Genomic DNA, 14,116 nt, shown 5'->3' with positions numbered 1-14,116 from the left:
TATTTGGTATTAGCATTTGGTGTTTGTATTTGCCTTGCAATTTCATTCAACTTTCCTCTGTAGTATTGGTGTTAAATTGTTGAATTACTGAATCAAGTTAAAGGCTAAAGTCCAGACCACAGTGGCATCTTTCCCAGAAGTATAAGAAGTACCAGAGGTGTTTACTTTGAGGGGGAATGTTAGTACATGATGCTAGAAGTAAGAGTGGGAAGAAGTAGTCTAGTTTGAGGGAGCATGTTGACCAGAACATGTTGCCCATTTATTGTAAAAGGCAAAAACGGTGTCATTTTTGCCTTCACCTTTTCTTCTCCACTTAAGTCGAAATGGTGTTGTATCTCTCTGCCCATCGTCTCTCTCTGCCTTTACCATTTCTGCTTTACTGGTTTCTGTTTCTCTCACTCACCAAATCGTTCTTTGTATAAAGGTGAGCTGAGCCATATTGATTGTAATCAGTTTAGTTAATGAAAATATAATATCAGAATTTCTCTCAAAAATTCGTCTTTCTCTTTGAGTTTCACACTCTGTACATTAAATCGTTTGTGTCATTATCGAAACATTCATCAAATCCCTCCATACACAATGGACACTCTTTCTCATCTTCATATACCAAAACAAAAAATTGTTCCTCAAAGTTATTGTCTTGGTGTTGCTTAGGGCTATCACTCGAGCCACTCGCAAGCCATCTTGACTTAGATCGTTAAATACTCAGGCTCAACTCGGCTCGAGAGCATTCAAGCCAAGCCGGCTCGCGAGCAACTCATTGTAAGGGTTGAGTCAAGTTCGAGTATCACCCAGCTCGGCTCGACTAAGCTCACGAGCTTTAACTGGCTCGAATGGGTTTTAGGGCAAAATGTACAAGTATTGGGGGCGTTAAAAATTGACATGTAAAAGTTTGCAAAAATTACAAATGACCCCCAATTCCCAATTAATCGAATTATCAAAACAATTGTTCAAAATTCGTAAAAGGCAAACCCAATTTCAATTGAAAAAACCCTAACCTCTAAATTTGACAGCCTTAGTCACCGTTGACCACCACTTCAGCCGACTGGTTTTCTGTCAGCTGCCACTTCTTCTCGCCGTCTCCTTTCCCAATGATGGTGGCTTTTGCCCCAATCTGCAAAGCATTTCAGATTATTTCAACTCTAAAATCAATCGGTTTTCTCTATTACTGGTAAGATCCTTCCCACTAAAATCAATCTGTTATGGATTATTGCTTGTTGTGTTGGTTGAGAGATTGCTGCCCATCTAGTGTGAAATTTGATTGGAGAAGTTGTTTTGGATGTGTTAAAATGGATTTGCCGATTGAGCTTATTGGTTGTGGAATTCGCCATTTTCACCTTGCCCACCACCTGCTTAATAAATTGTCCAGGCCATTCTCACTATCATACACCACCCTCACCATCATACACATTATTTTATAGGGCCGAAATCTGGCAAATGGGGCTTAATGAAGATGTTTTTATTTCAAAACTTTTTATTATAAAGGGTGTTTAACTAAATTAATAAACCTAAAGAATATTTTATCAATTTTCAAATCTTATTTCGTAATGACAACACAACTCATCTTTTTTTAAAATCTTACTCAAAATAATAAAACAACACATCGTAAAATTTTACATTATAAATGGAGCCTGTACATAATTTTATAGGGGATTACTAGAACTTTTACAATTTAAAAAGTATCTGAATATAATTTATTTGAGCTTTTTTAAACTTTTAAGGGGGTAATATTAACTTTTTAGGGGTTTTAATAATTTTACAAACCTTATAAAATATACCAGGGGCAGGCCGGGCCGGACCCAGGGCTTTACTGTCAGAACCCAACCCGGTATATTCTGTGCCTGATATTCCAAACCCACGTCCGTGTGTTATATATGCCCGAGCGGGGCCGAGTTTTCTTTACATCCCTAGAATTGAAATCTAAAAATGCAACTCTGCACAGCATATGCAAAATTTAACAGAAACATAATTGTATTGACCAAGGAAGCAACTACATATGTTCTGATTAACAAGTAAAATTCTATAATATCAAAACAACAAACTAAAATAAACTGCTCCACTTTAAACAACTTGCAACTGAAATTCGAGGTACGATAACCTTGATCATAAAAAAATAAAGTAACTTCAAGAGTTTTCACAGTGATCACTGTTGGTTCCATCAGTTGCAACAAACTGAGAAAGAGGTCGTTGCACAGAATCTTGTAACCAGAATAAGTTCTCTGTACATCCCTACACAATGTCAAAACAAAACAAAGAAAACATATTTTGCAGAAACTCCTCAGAACAAAGTTTAAATGGCTTCTTTAAACTTCATTGAACACCCCCCTTCTTTCCCTTTTCTTATTCATCTATCTAGTTAAAAGTGCAAAACTACTTCCCATGCCCACGCCCACATCACATTTTCATTCTTTAAACCCCAACAATAACTTGTTAACACAATAAAGAATGGTCTATATTTCCTCTAGGAGTTTTGACAACGGGACAAGCTAAAAAGGTAAGACTGCAAGAGAATTTGTAAGCTTTTCTGCAAGAGAATTTGTAAGCTTTTCTGCAAGATAATGTGCATGATACAAATCCAACTATACATGTACATGATTCTGGCGTAAAGCCAAGGTACTTCAATCTCCAACTAATTCGAAATTATGAGCTTACCACTAACAAACTCAGTAAGTTACAAAAGATTTTGAAGCCGTCTACTAGAAGCTAACTCCGCATTCTTTTTCTCTGACTACCCTCTTCAGTATTTCCCTGCAAGTCACAAGTGAACAAATTGTAAGAATAAGAGAATTTTGCATCCAATCTTTTAGTTACAAGTGTCTCGACAACATGCAGAAAGCATATACCAAAAGTACTGAAACAACTGAGCATGCAATCGAATGTATTCTAACATAACTATACAGTTAAAAGTAACAAAAAGCATAATACAATGTAAAACCAACATATTAAATATCAAGTTTATGAATAATAAATAAAGACAGACCCAATACCCAGTTGTCCAAAAACCATTTTTACAAAATCATGCACAAAGGTTCAGGGATTCAGCAATTATTGGAACTAGTAATATATGTCAACAGCCAAAATTTAATCTACTAATCCTAAACTATATGCCATAATCCTTCTATTCATTCTAATTCATGTCCAAGTGCATCTACAACTTTGGACACCAGAAATTCAGTCGCACAATAAATTTCCATCTACTCATCCTAAACTAATTGCCATAATCATTCTAATTCTAATTCATTTTCAGAATGCATATGAAACCCTTGGGCATGGAAATTCAGTTCCACAACAAATTTTCTTTTGAGATGAAGGAGAGACGAAAGCATTCTGTTAAATAAATTTCCTAAGCCAGCAGAGAATAAACTACTGTAGAAGAAGATGTGCCAGTAAAAACTATTTCCAAGTCCAAATAACAATTTATTCTTAACCACATAAATCAAGGGACATATAAAGTAGTGATGCTGCAATCCATCAACCAAGTCCATTACTTGTTACTAGTTCATTTTTGTCACCAAGAGGGGACATAGATGTATCACAACATTAAAAAGCACTAGAAGATTACTACTATAGCTTAACTTAAGAAATTGTACTTATCCAGAGTTTATGATGACCATTAATAGATACTCCAATACATAACAAACACATTAAATGGAAAGAAACTACCAGAATTGATAATGATGATCTACAGGACTTTCCAACGAAAATGAATGATTAAAGCAGTAAATGAAATATAGATGCATACCCCTTCATCATGTATACAACTTTCAGGGGGAACCACAGTAGACTCCGATCTGCATTTAGCATGCACTATAGGACCTAACTGAGACCTATCCATGCCAGCTGTAGGCCCATCAGGTGCATTCATGTAGACAGCCCCCTTATACATCCATTCCTCTGTCTCATCACTATAAAAATCATCAAATGGCTCTCCACATAATGCACACACATTCTGGTCTTCATCAGCAGGGACAGCCAATTCCTCATCATCCTTCTTCTCCACGATGGTCTCAGTGGGTAAAAATCCAGGAACTGCATCAGAACCCAATGCCTCAGCACCACTGAGCCACATACTAGCACTTACAAACCACTTGCGAGAAGGTTTCTGCTTTCGATTCTTGGACATCCTGTTCTTAGTCACATGCCAATCCATATGACTACTATGTTCTTCTTGGCACTTGAACCGTAGGCCACAAGTGGTGCACTGTCTTGGAAGATTTCCATATAGGGCGCTTATTGCAGACTCATGGCGGCAGTGGTTTTTGATGTTGCAGTAAAAGTGGTGTTTAACATGTTGCAGAACAATGCAATGAGTAGTGCACTGGTATTTGGTGTTAAAAATGCAGATTGGTGCACTGATATTTGGTGTTGAAAATGCAGAGTTGATATTTGGTGTTAAAAATGCAGATTGATGCATTGATATTTTGTGTTGAAAATGCAGAGTTGTGCACTGATATTTGGTGTTGAAAATGCATAGTTGTGTACTGGTCTTTTTTTTTTTTTTTTTTGTGTGTGTGTGTGTGTGTGTGTGTGTGTTGAAAACGCATAGTAGTGCACTGGTACTTGGTGTTAAAATGCATATTGGTGCACAAGTTGGTGTAATGGTGTAATGGTGTTGAAAATGCAAAGTAGTGCACTGGTATTTGGTATTAGCATTTGGTGTTTGTATTTGCCTTGCAATTTCATTCAACTTTCCTCTGTAGTATTGGTGTTAAATTGTTGAATTACTGAATCAAGTTAAAGGCTAAAGTCCAGACCACAGTGGCATCTTTCCCAGAAGTATAAGAAGTACCAGAGGTGTTTACTTTGAGGGGGAATGTTAGTACATGATGCTAGAAGTAAGAGTGGGAAGAAGTAGTCTAGTTTGAGGGAGCATGTTGACCAGAACATGTTGCCCATTTATTGTAAAAGGCAAAAACGGTGTCATTTTTGCCTTCACCTTTTCTTCTCCACTTAAGTCGAAATGGTGTTGTATCTCTCTGCCCATCGTCTCTCTCTGCCTTTACCATTTCTGCTTTACTGGTTTCTGTTTCTCTCACTCACCAAATCGTTCTTTGTATAAAGGTGAGCTGAGCCATATTGATTGTAATCAGTTTAGTTAATGAAAATATAATATCAGAATTTCTCTCAAAAATTCGTCTTTCTCTTTGAGTTTCACACTCTGTACATTAAATCGTTTGTGTCATTATCGAAACATTCATCAAATCCCTCCATACACAATGGACACTCTTTCTCATCTTCATATACCAAAACAAAAAATTGTTCCTCAAAGTTATTGTCTTGGTGTTGCTTAGGGCTATCACTCGAGCCACTCGCAAGCCATCTTGACTTAGATCGTTAAATACTCAGGCTCAACTCGGCTCGAGAGCATTCAAGCCAAGCCGGCTCGCGAGCAACTCATTGTAAGGGTTGAGTCAAGTTCGAGTATCACCCAGCTCGGCTCGACTAAGCTCACGAGCTTTAACTGGCTCGAATGGGTTTTAGGGCAAAATGTACAAGTATTGGGGGCGTTAAAAATTGACATGTAAAAGTTTGCAAAAATTACAAATGACCCCCAATTCCCAATTAATCGAATTATCAAAACAATTGTTCAAAATTCGTAAAAGGCAAACCCAATTTCAATTGAAAAAACCCTAACCTCTAAATTTGACAGCCTTAGTCACCGTTGACCACCACTTCAGCCGACTGGTTTTCTGTCAGCTGCCACTTCTTCTCGCCGTCTCCTTTCCCAATGATGGTGGCTTTTGCCCCAATCTGCAAAGCATTTCAGATTATTTCAACTCTAAAATCAATCGGTTTTCTCTATTACTGGTAAGATCCTTCCCACTAAAATCAATCTGTTATGGATTATTGCTTGTTGTGTTGGTTGAGAGATTGCTGCCCATCTAGTGTGAAATTTGATTGGAGAAGTTGTTTTGGATGTGTTAAAATGGATTTGCCGATTGAGCTTATTGGTTGTGGAATTCGCCATTTTCACCTTGCCCACCACCTGCTTAATAAATTGTCCAGGCCATTCTCACTATCATACACCACCCTCACCATCATACACATTATTTTATAGGGCCGAAATCTGGCAAATGGGGCTTAATGAAGATGTTTTTATTTCAAAACTTTTTATTATAAAGGGTGTTTAACTAAATTAATAAACCTAAAGAATATTTTATCAATTTTCAAATCTTATTTCGTAATGACAACACAACTCATCTTTTTTTAAAATCTTACTCAAAATAATAAAACAACACATCGTAAAATTTTACATTATAAATGGAGCCTGTACATAATTTTATAGGGGATTACTAGAACTTTTACAATTTAAAAAGTATCTGAATATAATTTATTTGAGCTTTTTTAAACTTTTAAGGGGGTAATATTAACTTTTTAGGGGTTTTAATAATTTTACAAACCTTATAAAATATACCAGGGGCAGGCCGGGCCGGACCCAGGGCTTTACTGTCAGAACCCAACCCGGTATATTCTGTGCCTGATATTCCAAACCCACGTCCGTGTGTTATATATGCCCGAGCGGGGCCGAGTTTTCTTTACATCCCTAGAATTGAAATCTAAAAATGCAACTCTGCACAGCATATGCAAAATTTAACAGAAACATAATTGTATTGACCAAGGAAGCAACTACATATGTTCTGATTAACAAGTAAAATTCTATAATATCAAAACAACAAACTAAAATAAACTGCTCCACTTTAAACAACTTGCAACTGAAATTCGAGGTACGATAACCTTGATCATAAAAAAATAAAGTAACTTCAAGAGTTTTCACAGTGATCACTGTTGGTTCCATCAGTTGCAACAAACTGAGAAAGAGGTCGTTGCACAGAATCTTGTAACCAGAATAAGTTCTCTGTACATCCCTACACAATGTCAAAACAAAACAAAGAAAACATATTTTGCAGAAACTCCTCAGAACAAAGTTTAAATGGCTTCTTTAAACTTCATTGAACACCCCCCTTCTTTCCCTTTTCTTATTCATCTATCTAGTTAAAAGTGCAAAACTACTTCCCATGCCCACGCCCACATCACATTTTCATTCTTTAAACCCCAACAATAACTTGTTAACACAATAAAGAATGGTCTATATTTCCTCTAGGAGTTTTGACAACGGGACAAGCTAAAAAGGTAAGACTGCAAGAGAATTTGTAAGCTTTTCTGCAAGAGAATTTGTAAGCTTTTCTGCAAGATAATGTGCATGATACAAATCCAACTATACATGTACATGATTCTGGCGTAAAGCCAAGGTACTTCAATCTCCAACTAATTCGAAATTATGAGCTTACCACTAACAAACTCAGTAAGTTACAAAAGATTTTGAAGCCGTCTACTAGAAGCTAACTCCGCATTCTTTTTCTCTGACTACCCTCTTCAGTATTTCCCTGCAAGTCACAAGTGAACAAATTGTAAGAATAAGAGAATTTTGCATCCAATCTTTTAGTTACAAGTGTCTCGACAACATGCAGAAAGCATATACCAAAAGTACTGAAACAACTGAGCATGCAATCGAATGTATTCTAACATAACTATACAGTTAAAAGTAACAAAAAGCATAATACAATGTAAAACCAACATATTAAATATCAAGTTTATGAATAATAAATAAAGACAGACCCAATACCCAGTTGTCCAAAAACCATTTTTACAAAATCATGCACAAAGGTTCAGGGATTCAGCAATTATTGGAACTAGTAATATATGTCAACAGCCAAAATTTAATCTACTAATCCTAAACTATATGCCATAATCCTTCTATTCATTCTAATTCATGTCCAAGTGCATCTACAACTTTGGACACCAGAAATTCAGTCGCACAATAAATTTCCATCTACTCATCCTAAACTAATTGCCATAATCATTCTAATTCTAATTCATTTTCAGAATGCATATGAAACCCTTGGGCATGGAAATTCAGTTCCACAACAAATTTTCTTTTGAGATGAAGGAGAGACGAAAGCATTCTGTTAAATAAATTTCCTAAGCCAGCAGAGAATAAACTACTGTAGAAGAAGATGTGCCAGTAAAAACTATTTCCAAGTCCAAATAACAATTTATTCTTAACCACATAAATCAAGGGACATATAAAGTAGTGATGCTGCAATCCATCAACCAAGTCCATTACTTGTTACTAGTTCATTTTTGTCACCAAGAGGGGACATAGATGTATCACAACATTAAAAAGCACTAGAAGATTACTACTATAGCTTAACTTAAGAAATTGTACTTATCCAGAGTTTATGATGACCATTAATAGATACTCCAATACATAACAAACACATTAAATGGAAAGAAACTACCAGAATTGATAATGATGATCTACAGGACTTTCCAACGAAAATGAATGATTAAAGCAGTAAATGAAATATAGATGCATACCCCTTCATCATGTATACAACTTTCAGGGGGAACCACAGTAGACTCCGATCTGCATTTAGCATGCACTATAGGACCTAACTGAGACCTATCCATGCCAGCTGTAGGCCCATCAGGTGCATTCATGTAGACAGCCCCCTTATACATCCATTCCTCTGTCTCATCACTATAAAAATCATCAAATGGCTCTCCACATAATGCACACACATTCTGGTCTTCATCAGCAGGGACAGCCAATTCCTCATCATCCTTCTTGTCCACGATGGTCTCAGTGGGTAAAAATCCAGGAACTGCATCAGAACCCAATGCCTCAGCACCACTGAGCCACATACTAGCACTTACAAACCACTTGCGAGAAGGTTTCTGCTTTCGATTCTTGGACATCCTGTTCTTAGTCACATGCCAATCCATATGACTACTATGTTCTTCTTGGCACTTGAACCGTAGGCCACAAGTGGTGCACTGTCTTGGAAGATTTCCATATAGGGCGCTTATTGCAGACTCATGGCGGATCTTAAGAAGATCAGCATTAAACTCCAGTCCAACAGAATCCTGGACATTAAATTACTTTATTCACAACCTTACATTGCATAAGGCAACTATTATAAGGGAAAAGGGATAAAACACAAAAATGAAGATACAGGATAATGGAAATCAGATAAATACCTGTACAGAGGCTTGTTTTGTCAATGAGATCAATCCTTGAGCCATGAGAGAATTAATCAAACCAGAAAATGCAGTGCTTGGTGGTTGCCCAGGGGTAACAAGGCCAGCACTTTGAGGCATGGGTATCATTTGAGAAGATGGATGCGGGCCTGGAGGAAGAGGTGGCAAAGCTCCCCCCTGCAAATGTAAGGAGCTGTTCTGAAAATTTTGGATTGGTAAAGGTAATTGCACCGCAGGAACTGGATTTGATGGAACCATACTCATGATAGCATTGTACCCATGATTCACTGGTGGTGCCAGTAGGTGAGGTGGGACTGAAGCTGTGACAGAGGGAAGAAAGTTATTGTGAGCCTCCTGAGAAGGAAGGAATTGTTGTTGGGCCTGGTTTTGCTGGTTCAAATTAGCATGTTGATCATGCAATTGTGGTGGCTTCAGCAAACTTAGCTCCTTGCCCTCAGAACTATTAAATTGCTGCTCAGGCATATACAACAACTTATTTGGACCTTGATTCATGACATTACTGGCAGAATTTGTTGAATCATACTGACTCCGGGTCTGTTTCTGCAGTGAATACACAGGGTGAACAGGTGGTGGATGAGACTTATGCACATTTGCTGGAGGCCATACCCCAGCTGATGACGATATGGAGGCTGACCATGCCCCAGCACTAACTGAGTCCAGAGCAGAAGAACCTATCCTAGAAGCAACTGCAGGGGGCCTGACGAACTGTGATTCAACATCAGGAAGCTTGTCAACAAATGGAGCCATTTTGTCAGCACCCAATGAAGATACAGAACCTGCTGAAAAGGGCAACTGGAAATCCCTTCCCCTCCCTCTCCTGGAATTCAGAGGGTGTGATGACCGAGAGAAGTGATGTGGCATATTCCACGCTTCATGTGGATAACGTGGACCCAAATTCTGATTTGGCTCAGGTTGAAAGCCAGATATCTTAATTGTCAATCCACGGCCAGACTGCAAGAAACAAATAATACCTTTAAAATGCATGATAGAAATTGAAAACTAAACGATCAATTATAAAATATATATTTCTTATAGAAATCAACAATAACTTTTTCCATGTTAAATATAGAAATAGAATTGACAAACAAAAAGAAAAAAGAAATTTCATCATATAAATAACTAGTTTGGTTTCAATGAACGGATAAAGGGCTTTCTTGAAAAGCCACATCGAATGAGAGACACGTATGGCCAGCATATGATGTCTTACACTTCTAACAAACAACAGTCAGATTCCTATACATTATACTTATTATTATCACCCCTTTATGTCAGGGGGATCTATAATAAACATAATGACAAACATGTACAATTCAGACCAACCTACATAAGAAAAATTTTGCAAGTAAAAACATTCTACAGAATCTATTTAACAAAAAGATCTACAGAACAAGGGGGGCACAGCAAGCAGATTAAGAAACATACACCAAGCGCAGAGACTGCCTCTTCAGCAATTGTAGAAGAATCATCCATCAACGGTAGCTGCGCCTGACTGGAGTGATTGCTCCTAATATCAGGTTCCAATGTGCCAGCACCCAATTTTCTTAAGTCAAGCCTTGCACTAGTGTTTTTAAAAGGTGGAACAGATGATGGCAAGAAATTATTTTTCCTGCCATTATCTGCTAATGTAGGGCTCATATCTTCCCAATCAAACTCTTCCTCTTCAGTATTCTGCCATGATCTTGGTGCTGCCTTATTGCCCATTCCATTTACATTCAGGCGTTCAACCTGCAGAGGTTTATTATTTGAAATTCTTCTGTCACATCCATATGCGTCTATCAAAGCTCTAGGCCCCTGATGCTCACGTCCATTGCTAAGGTTGTAAGAAGTAGAAGTTTCAAATCTTTTGTGATTATCATCAGAATATTGTTTTCTCCGCCATTCACTTATCTCATCATCTCTGCTGGTTGCTCTGCCTAATCCATAATCAAACACAGGATGCGATGGAGAAGCCACATCAAGCCGTCTAGGAGAATTTTCTACTGCAAATTCATCACCCTCAGATAATAAAATTCTATCAGATCCAATTCTTGAGGGTGACAAGGGTCTCGCCAGTCTAGAAGTTGAAGAAGGATGCAGCTTATTCGCTCCAAGGGCAAAAGATGCAGCACGACCAACACTACCTATTGAATTCAATCTTTGGGCTCCAACATGCGATGATGTAACCTCTGCACGATCAGCATCAAATTCATCATATCCAATGGCAGGTTTCTGACCATATATTTTTACACTTGAAGATGTTCCTCTCACATGCTGAATATTCTGCAACACGTATAAACAATTTTCAAATTTTAGATGTCAAATACTTTCTACTTATGCACATTTGGAACAAAAATAGATAACTCAATAGCTGAAAATATTGTAAAAATCATCTAAGCAGGTTGGCACTAAGGTAAAGCAATAAAAATAAGATCACTGACAGGAAAAAGGTATACCACACCAATCCCCCTCTATCACGGACAGGAGAAGGAAAAGAAAAAGAAATGGATGCATAGGACTGTTGAGAAAATGCACACAAGAAATGCTGAAGAAATACCCAACCCATCCTTCTAGGCTTTCTGAAGCCCTAGTTTGCTCTTTCTCATTCAAAAGTTCCATAAGCATTGCCTTTATTTGGAACCTGTAACATGCATCTATAAGCAGAGAGCTTGACACCAAGAATCCCAGCATAAAACTAGTATCACCAAATAGTATCAAATCCAGCTAGCGTTTCTCAATATAGTTTTCTTTCTTTCTCTTTTCTCTTTTTCTTTTTTGTCCCTTCTCTCTAAATCTTTTTTGGTAGAAAAGAAATTCAAGGCATGGCAAACACTACCAGAGAGTAGATCAGGTCAATTAGGCAGTATGCACAGTTGGCACATTTAATGGTGGACCTCTAAATTCTGAATCTGAGAATTCACATCAGCATATGTCGCGATATAGTTGGCCATTAGGCACAAACCTGACCAGTTGCACTAGAGGCCAGCAAGTTTTACATATTATCTTTCATAATTGGAACAAAGTTTTTCAGAAGAATTTTCAATTTTTAGCTGTATCTAACAAGAATAATACCACAAACAACCAAAAGACAGATGTAAATTAACTTCATCAAGAATACCTTTGTGATACAAAATCCATTAGTAGTAGGTCCCAAAAAAGATGACTGCAAAATGTTGTCTGTAAAATGATGCATATATAATCCAATGGAATACTATAACATAAAACTCATATATTACATCCACACTAATAAACAGAAGCCACAGCTAACCCCTCATGTGCTTCAGCAAGAGAGATGTGTGAGAGAAGAATTTAATTGAAAAGGCTTACATTATCTGGAGCTGAATTCTCCAATTGACGTATGTATTTAGGATTAACATGTATGCCATGTGTTGGTCGAGGTGACTCAGAAGCCTGCAAAGAGTTCAAGCCCGGTGATTGTTTGTTAACTTGCGGAGAAAACTGCAGCTGAGTTTCAATCTTCTGGAGGACTGAAGGTGGAAACACTGTTGACCAAGTTCCAAACAGGTGTCGCATAGCAGGATAAAGGTTAGGATGAACTTGCCTGTATGCTTCACAGAATACCTAGGCAAATGATAAAATAAAAATCTTCTAATAACCATGTGCTTGCAATAAAATAAAATTTTTCTAATAACCATGTGCTTGCAAAGCAATATGACAAATTAAATGTAATATATGTTACAATTAACTCACCTCAGGTAAACGAGAAGAGAAATACCTAACATAATCTCTGCCAATGTTCTTCACAATACTATCCAGAAGATATAAAGATGGCAGTTTCTGGTCAACTGGGACCTAAGCACCCAACACAGTAATGAAAACCTAACAATCAGATAAACTGGAACAACCTCACTCCCCAGAAAAAAAAATTATAATTAAAAGAACAAATAAAACCAAAATTTCAAAACTGTTTGATATCCCAGATATATTGATAGAAAAAGCTTTTTTTTTTTCTTTTTTTTTTCAATTTCAATTTTATTGCCAGCAACCAACCAAATCTTTCAAATTAAAAATAGCCAATGCAGAATAAAATAGGAAAGGCTGAAATTGTAAAATCGACTAAATTAAAAAAAAAAAAAAAAAATTCAACAGACTAAACTAGACAAAACAGAATTGAATAAAATTAAATAGAAAGCCATAAAATTAGTCAAACACAAATTAAATTGAATTAATCATTTATAGAAAAATTGAACAATGCAAATATAATACCTCGACAATCCTGGCGCAAATTGCGTGAGCAATGCCTTCCCCATGGGCTCTCTGGTCGCCAGCAATTATCGTAAGATCAGTAATAATCGGCTTCGAATTAAAAGTGAGTTCGGCCAGCATCATCTCGTAAAGCTCCACAACCTCGTCCGTACTGAGAAACACGGCGTCACCATCCGCAGCCGCCGAAGAAACCCTAGCTTCCTCCTCTCGTTGCTTCAAAAGCGCTCGAAACTTTTCCATCATTGTCGGCGGCGGCGGCGGCTTCTGCGCCAGCTCATTTGGCATCGCCTTACTGTTAATGTTGGCACTGAAAGCAAGTGAAGGTGAAGCTCTAGGGTTTTGTAAAATTTTCTCTGATTCCATTCAACTTCATAGAAAAAATTAATAATAATAGAAACAAATCAGGGTTAGGGTTAGGGTTAGGGTTTTGAGACAACATCAGAAATCTCTTCTGTTACTGGCATCGAACATTATCAACTGTTTGTGCGTGTGAGTGTTCATTTTGTTGTGACACGAACTGGTGAAATTATCATAAGACGGCGAGAAGTTTTTTTTTTTTTTTTTTTAATTTTATTTTATTTTTTTGAAAGGAAATAAAAGGGGAAAATTATAGTTCAGATCTGATCAACGGTTGGGAATGTGATGAGGTGGAGCCCAGTGGATCTTTGAAAGACAAATAACTGATTTTTTGTCTGAATGTGAGATGAGCTGGACGTTGATTAAGGAGGTCTCACCGTCTCTTTTTTGTGCATTTACATATGAAATTTAATCCAACGACTGAGAGTTACAGTGGGGTGGGGGGTTATAATATTCCCTCCTTAAATACACCCAAACAATTGCTTACTTTGTC

The 14,116-nt window shown here is 37.3% G+C and overlaps 1 protein-coding gene across 2 annotated transcripts; it reads right to left on the bottom strand.

The window, feature by feature from the left end:
• Positions 1-1,971: 1,971 nt before the first annotated feature.
• LOC116144018 (polyadenylation and cleavage factor homolog 4) lies at positions 1,972-13,811 on the bottom strand. 2 transcript variants are annotated; one of them, XM_031429466.1, is made up of 8 exons: positions 13,267-13,811; positions 12,751-12,852; positions 12,367-12,621; positions 10,486-11,322; positions 9,043-10,014; positions 8,853-8,928; positions 3,743-4,215; positions 1,972-2,748 (listed from the first exon to the last, which is right to left on the bottom strand). In XM_031429466.1, exons 1-8 carry the CDS (start codon positions 13,627-13,629, stop codon positions 2,704-2,706), a joined length of 3,123 nt encoding a protein of 1,040 aa, XP_031285326.1. In that variant the 5' UTR covers positions 13,630-13,811; the 3' UTR covers positions 1,972-2,703. The 2 variants fall into 2 exon arrangements, with proteins under 2 accessions (XP_031285326.1, XP_031285324.1); XM_031429464.1 differs by lacking the exons at positions 1,972-2,748; positions 3,743-4,215 and adding an exon at positions 6,608-7,385 and having other exon boundaries at positions 8,380-8,928.
• Positions 13,812-14,116: the final 305 nt, after the last annotated feature.

Source organism: Pistacia vera, unplaced genomic scaffold, assembly GCF_008641045.1.
Source record: "Pistacia vera cultivar Batoury unplaced genomic scaffold, PisVer_v2 Contig437, whole genome shotgun sequence".
NCBI lineage: Eukaryota > Viridiplantae > Streptophyta > Magnoliopsida > Sapindales > Anacardiaceae > Pistacia > Pistacia vera.
The sequence above is the reverse complement of the archived record's forward strand: the minus strand, read 5'-3'. Positions and strand labels throughout refer to the sequence as shown.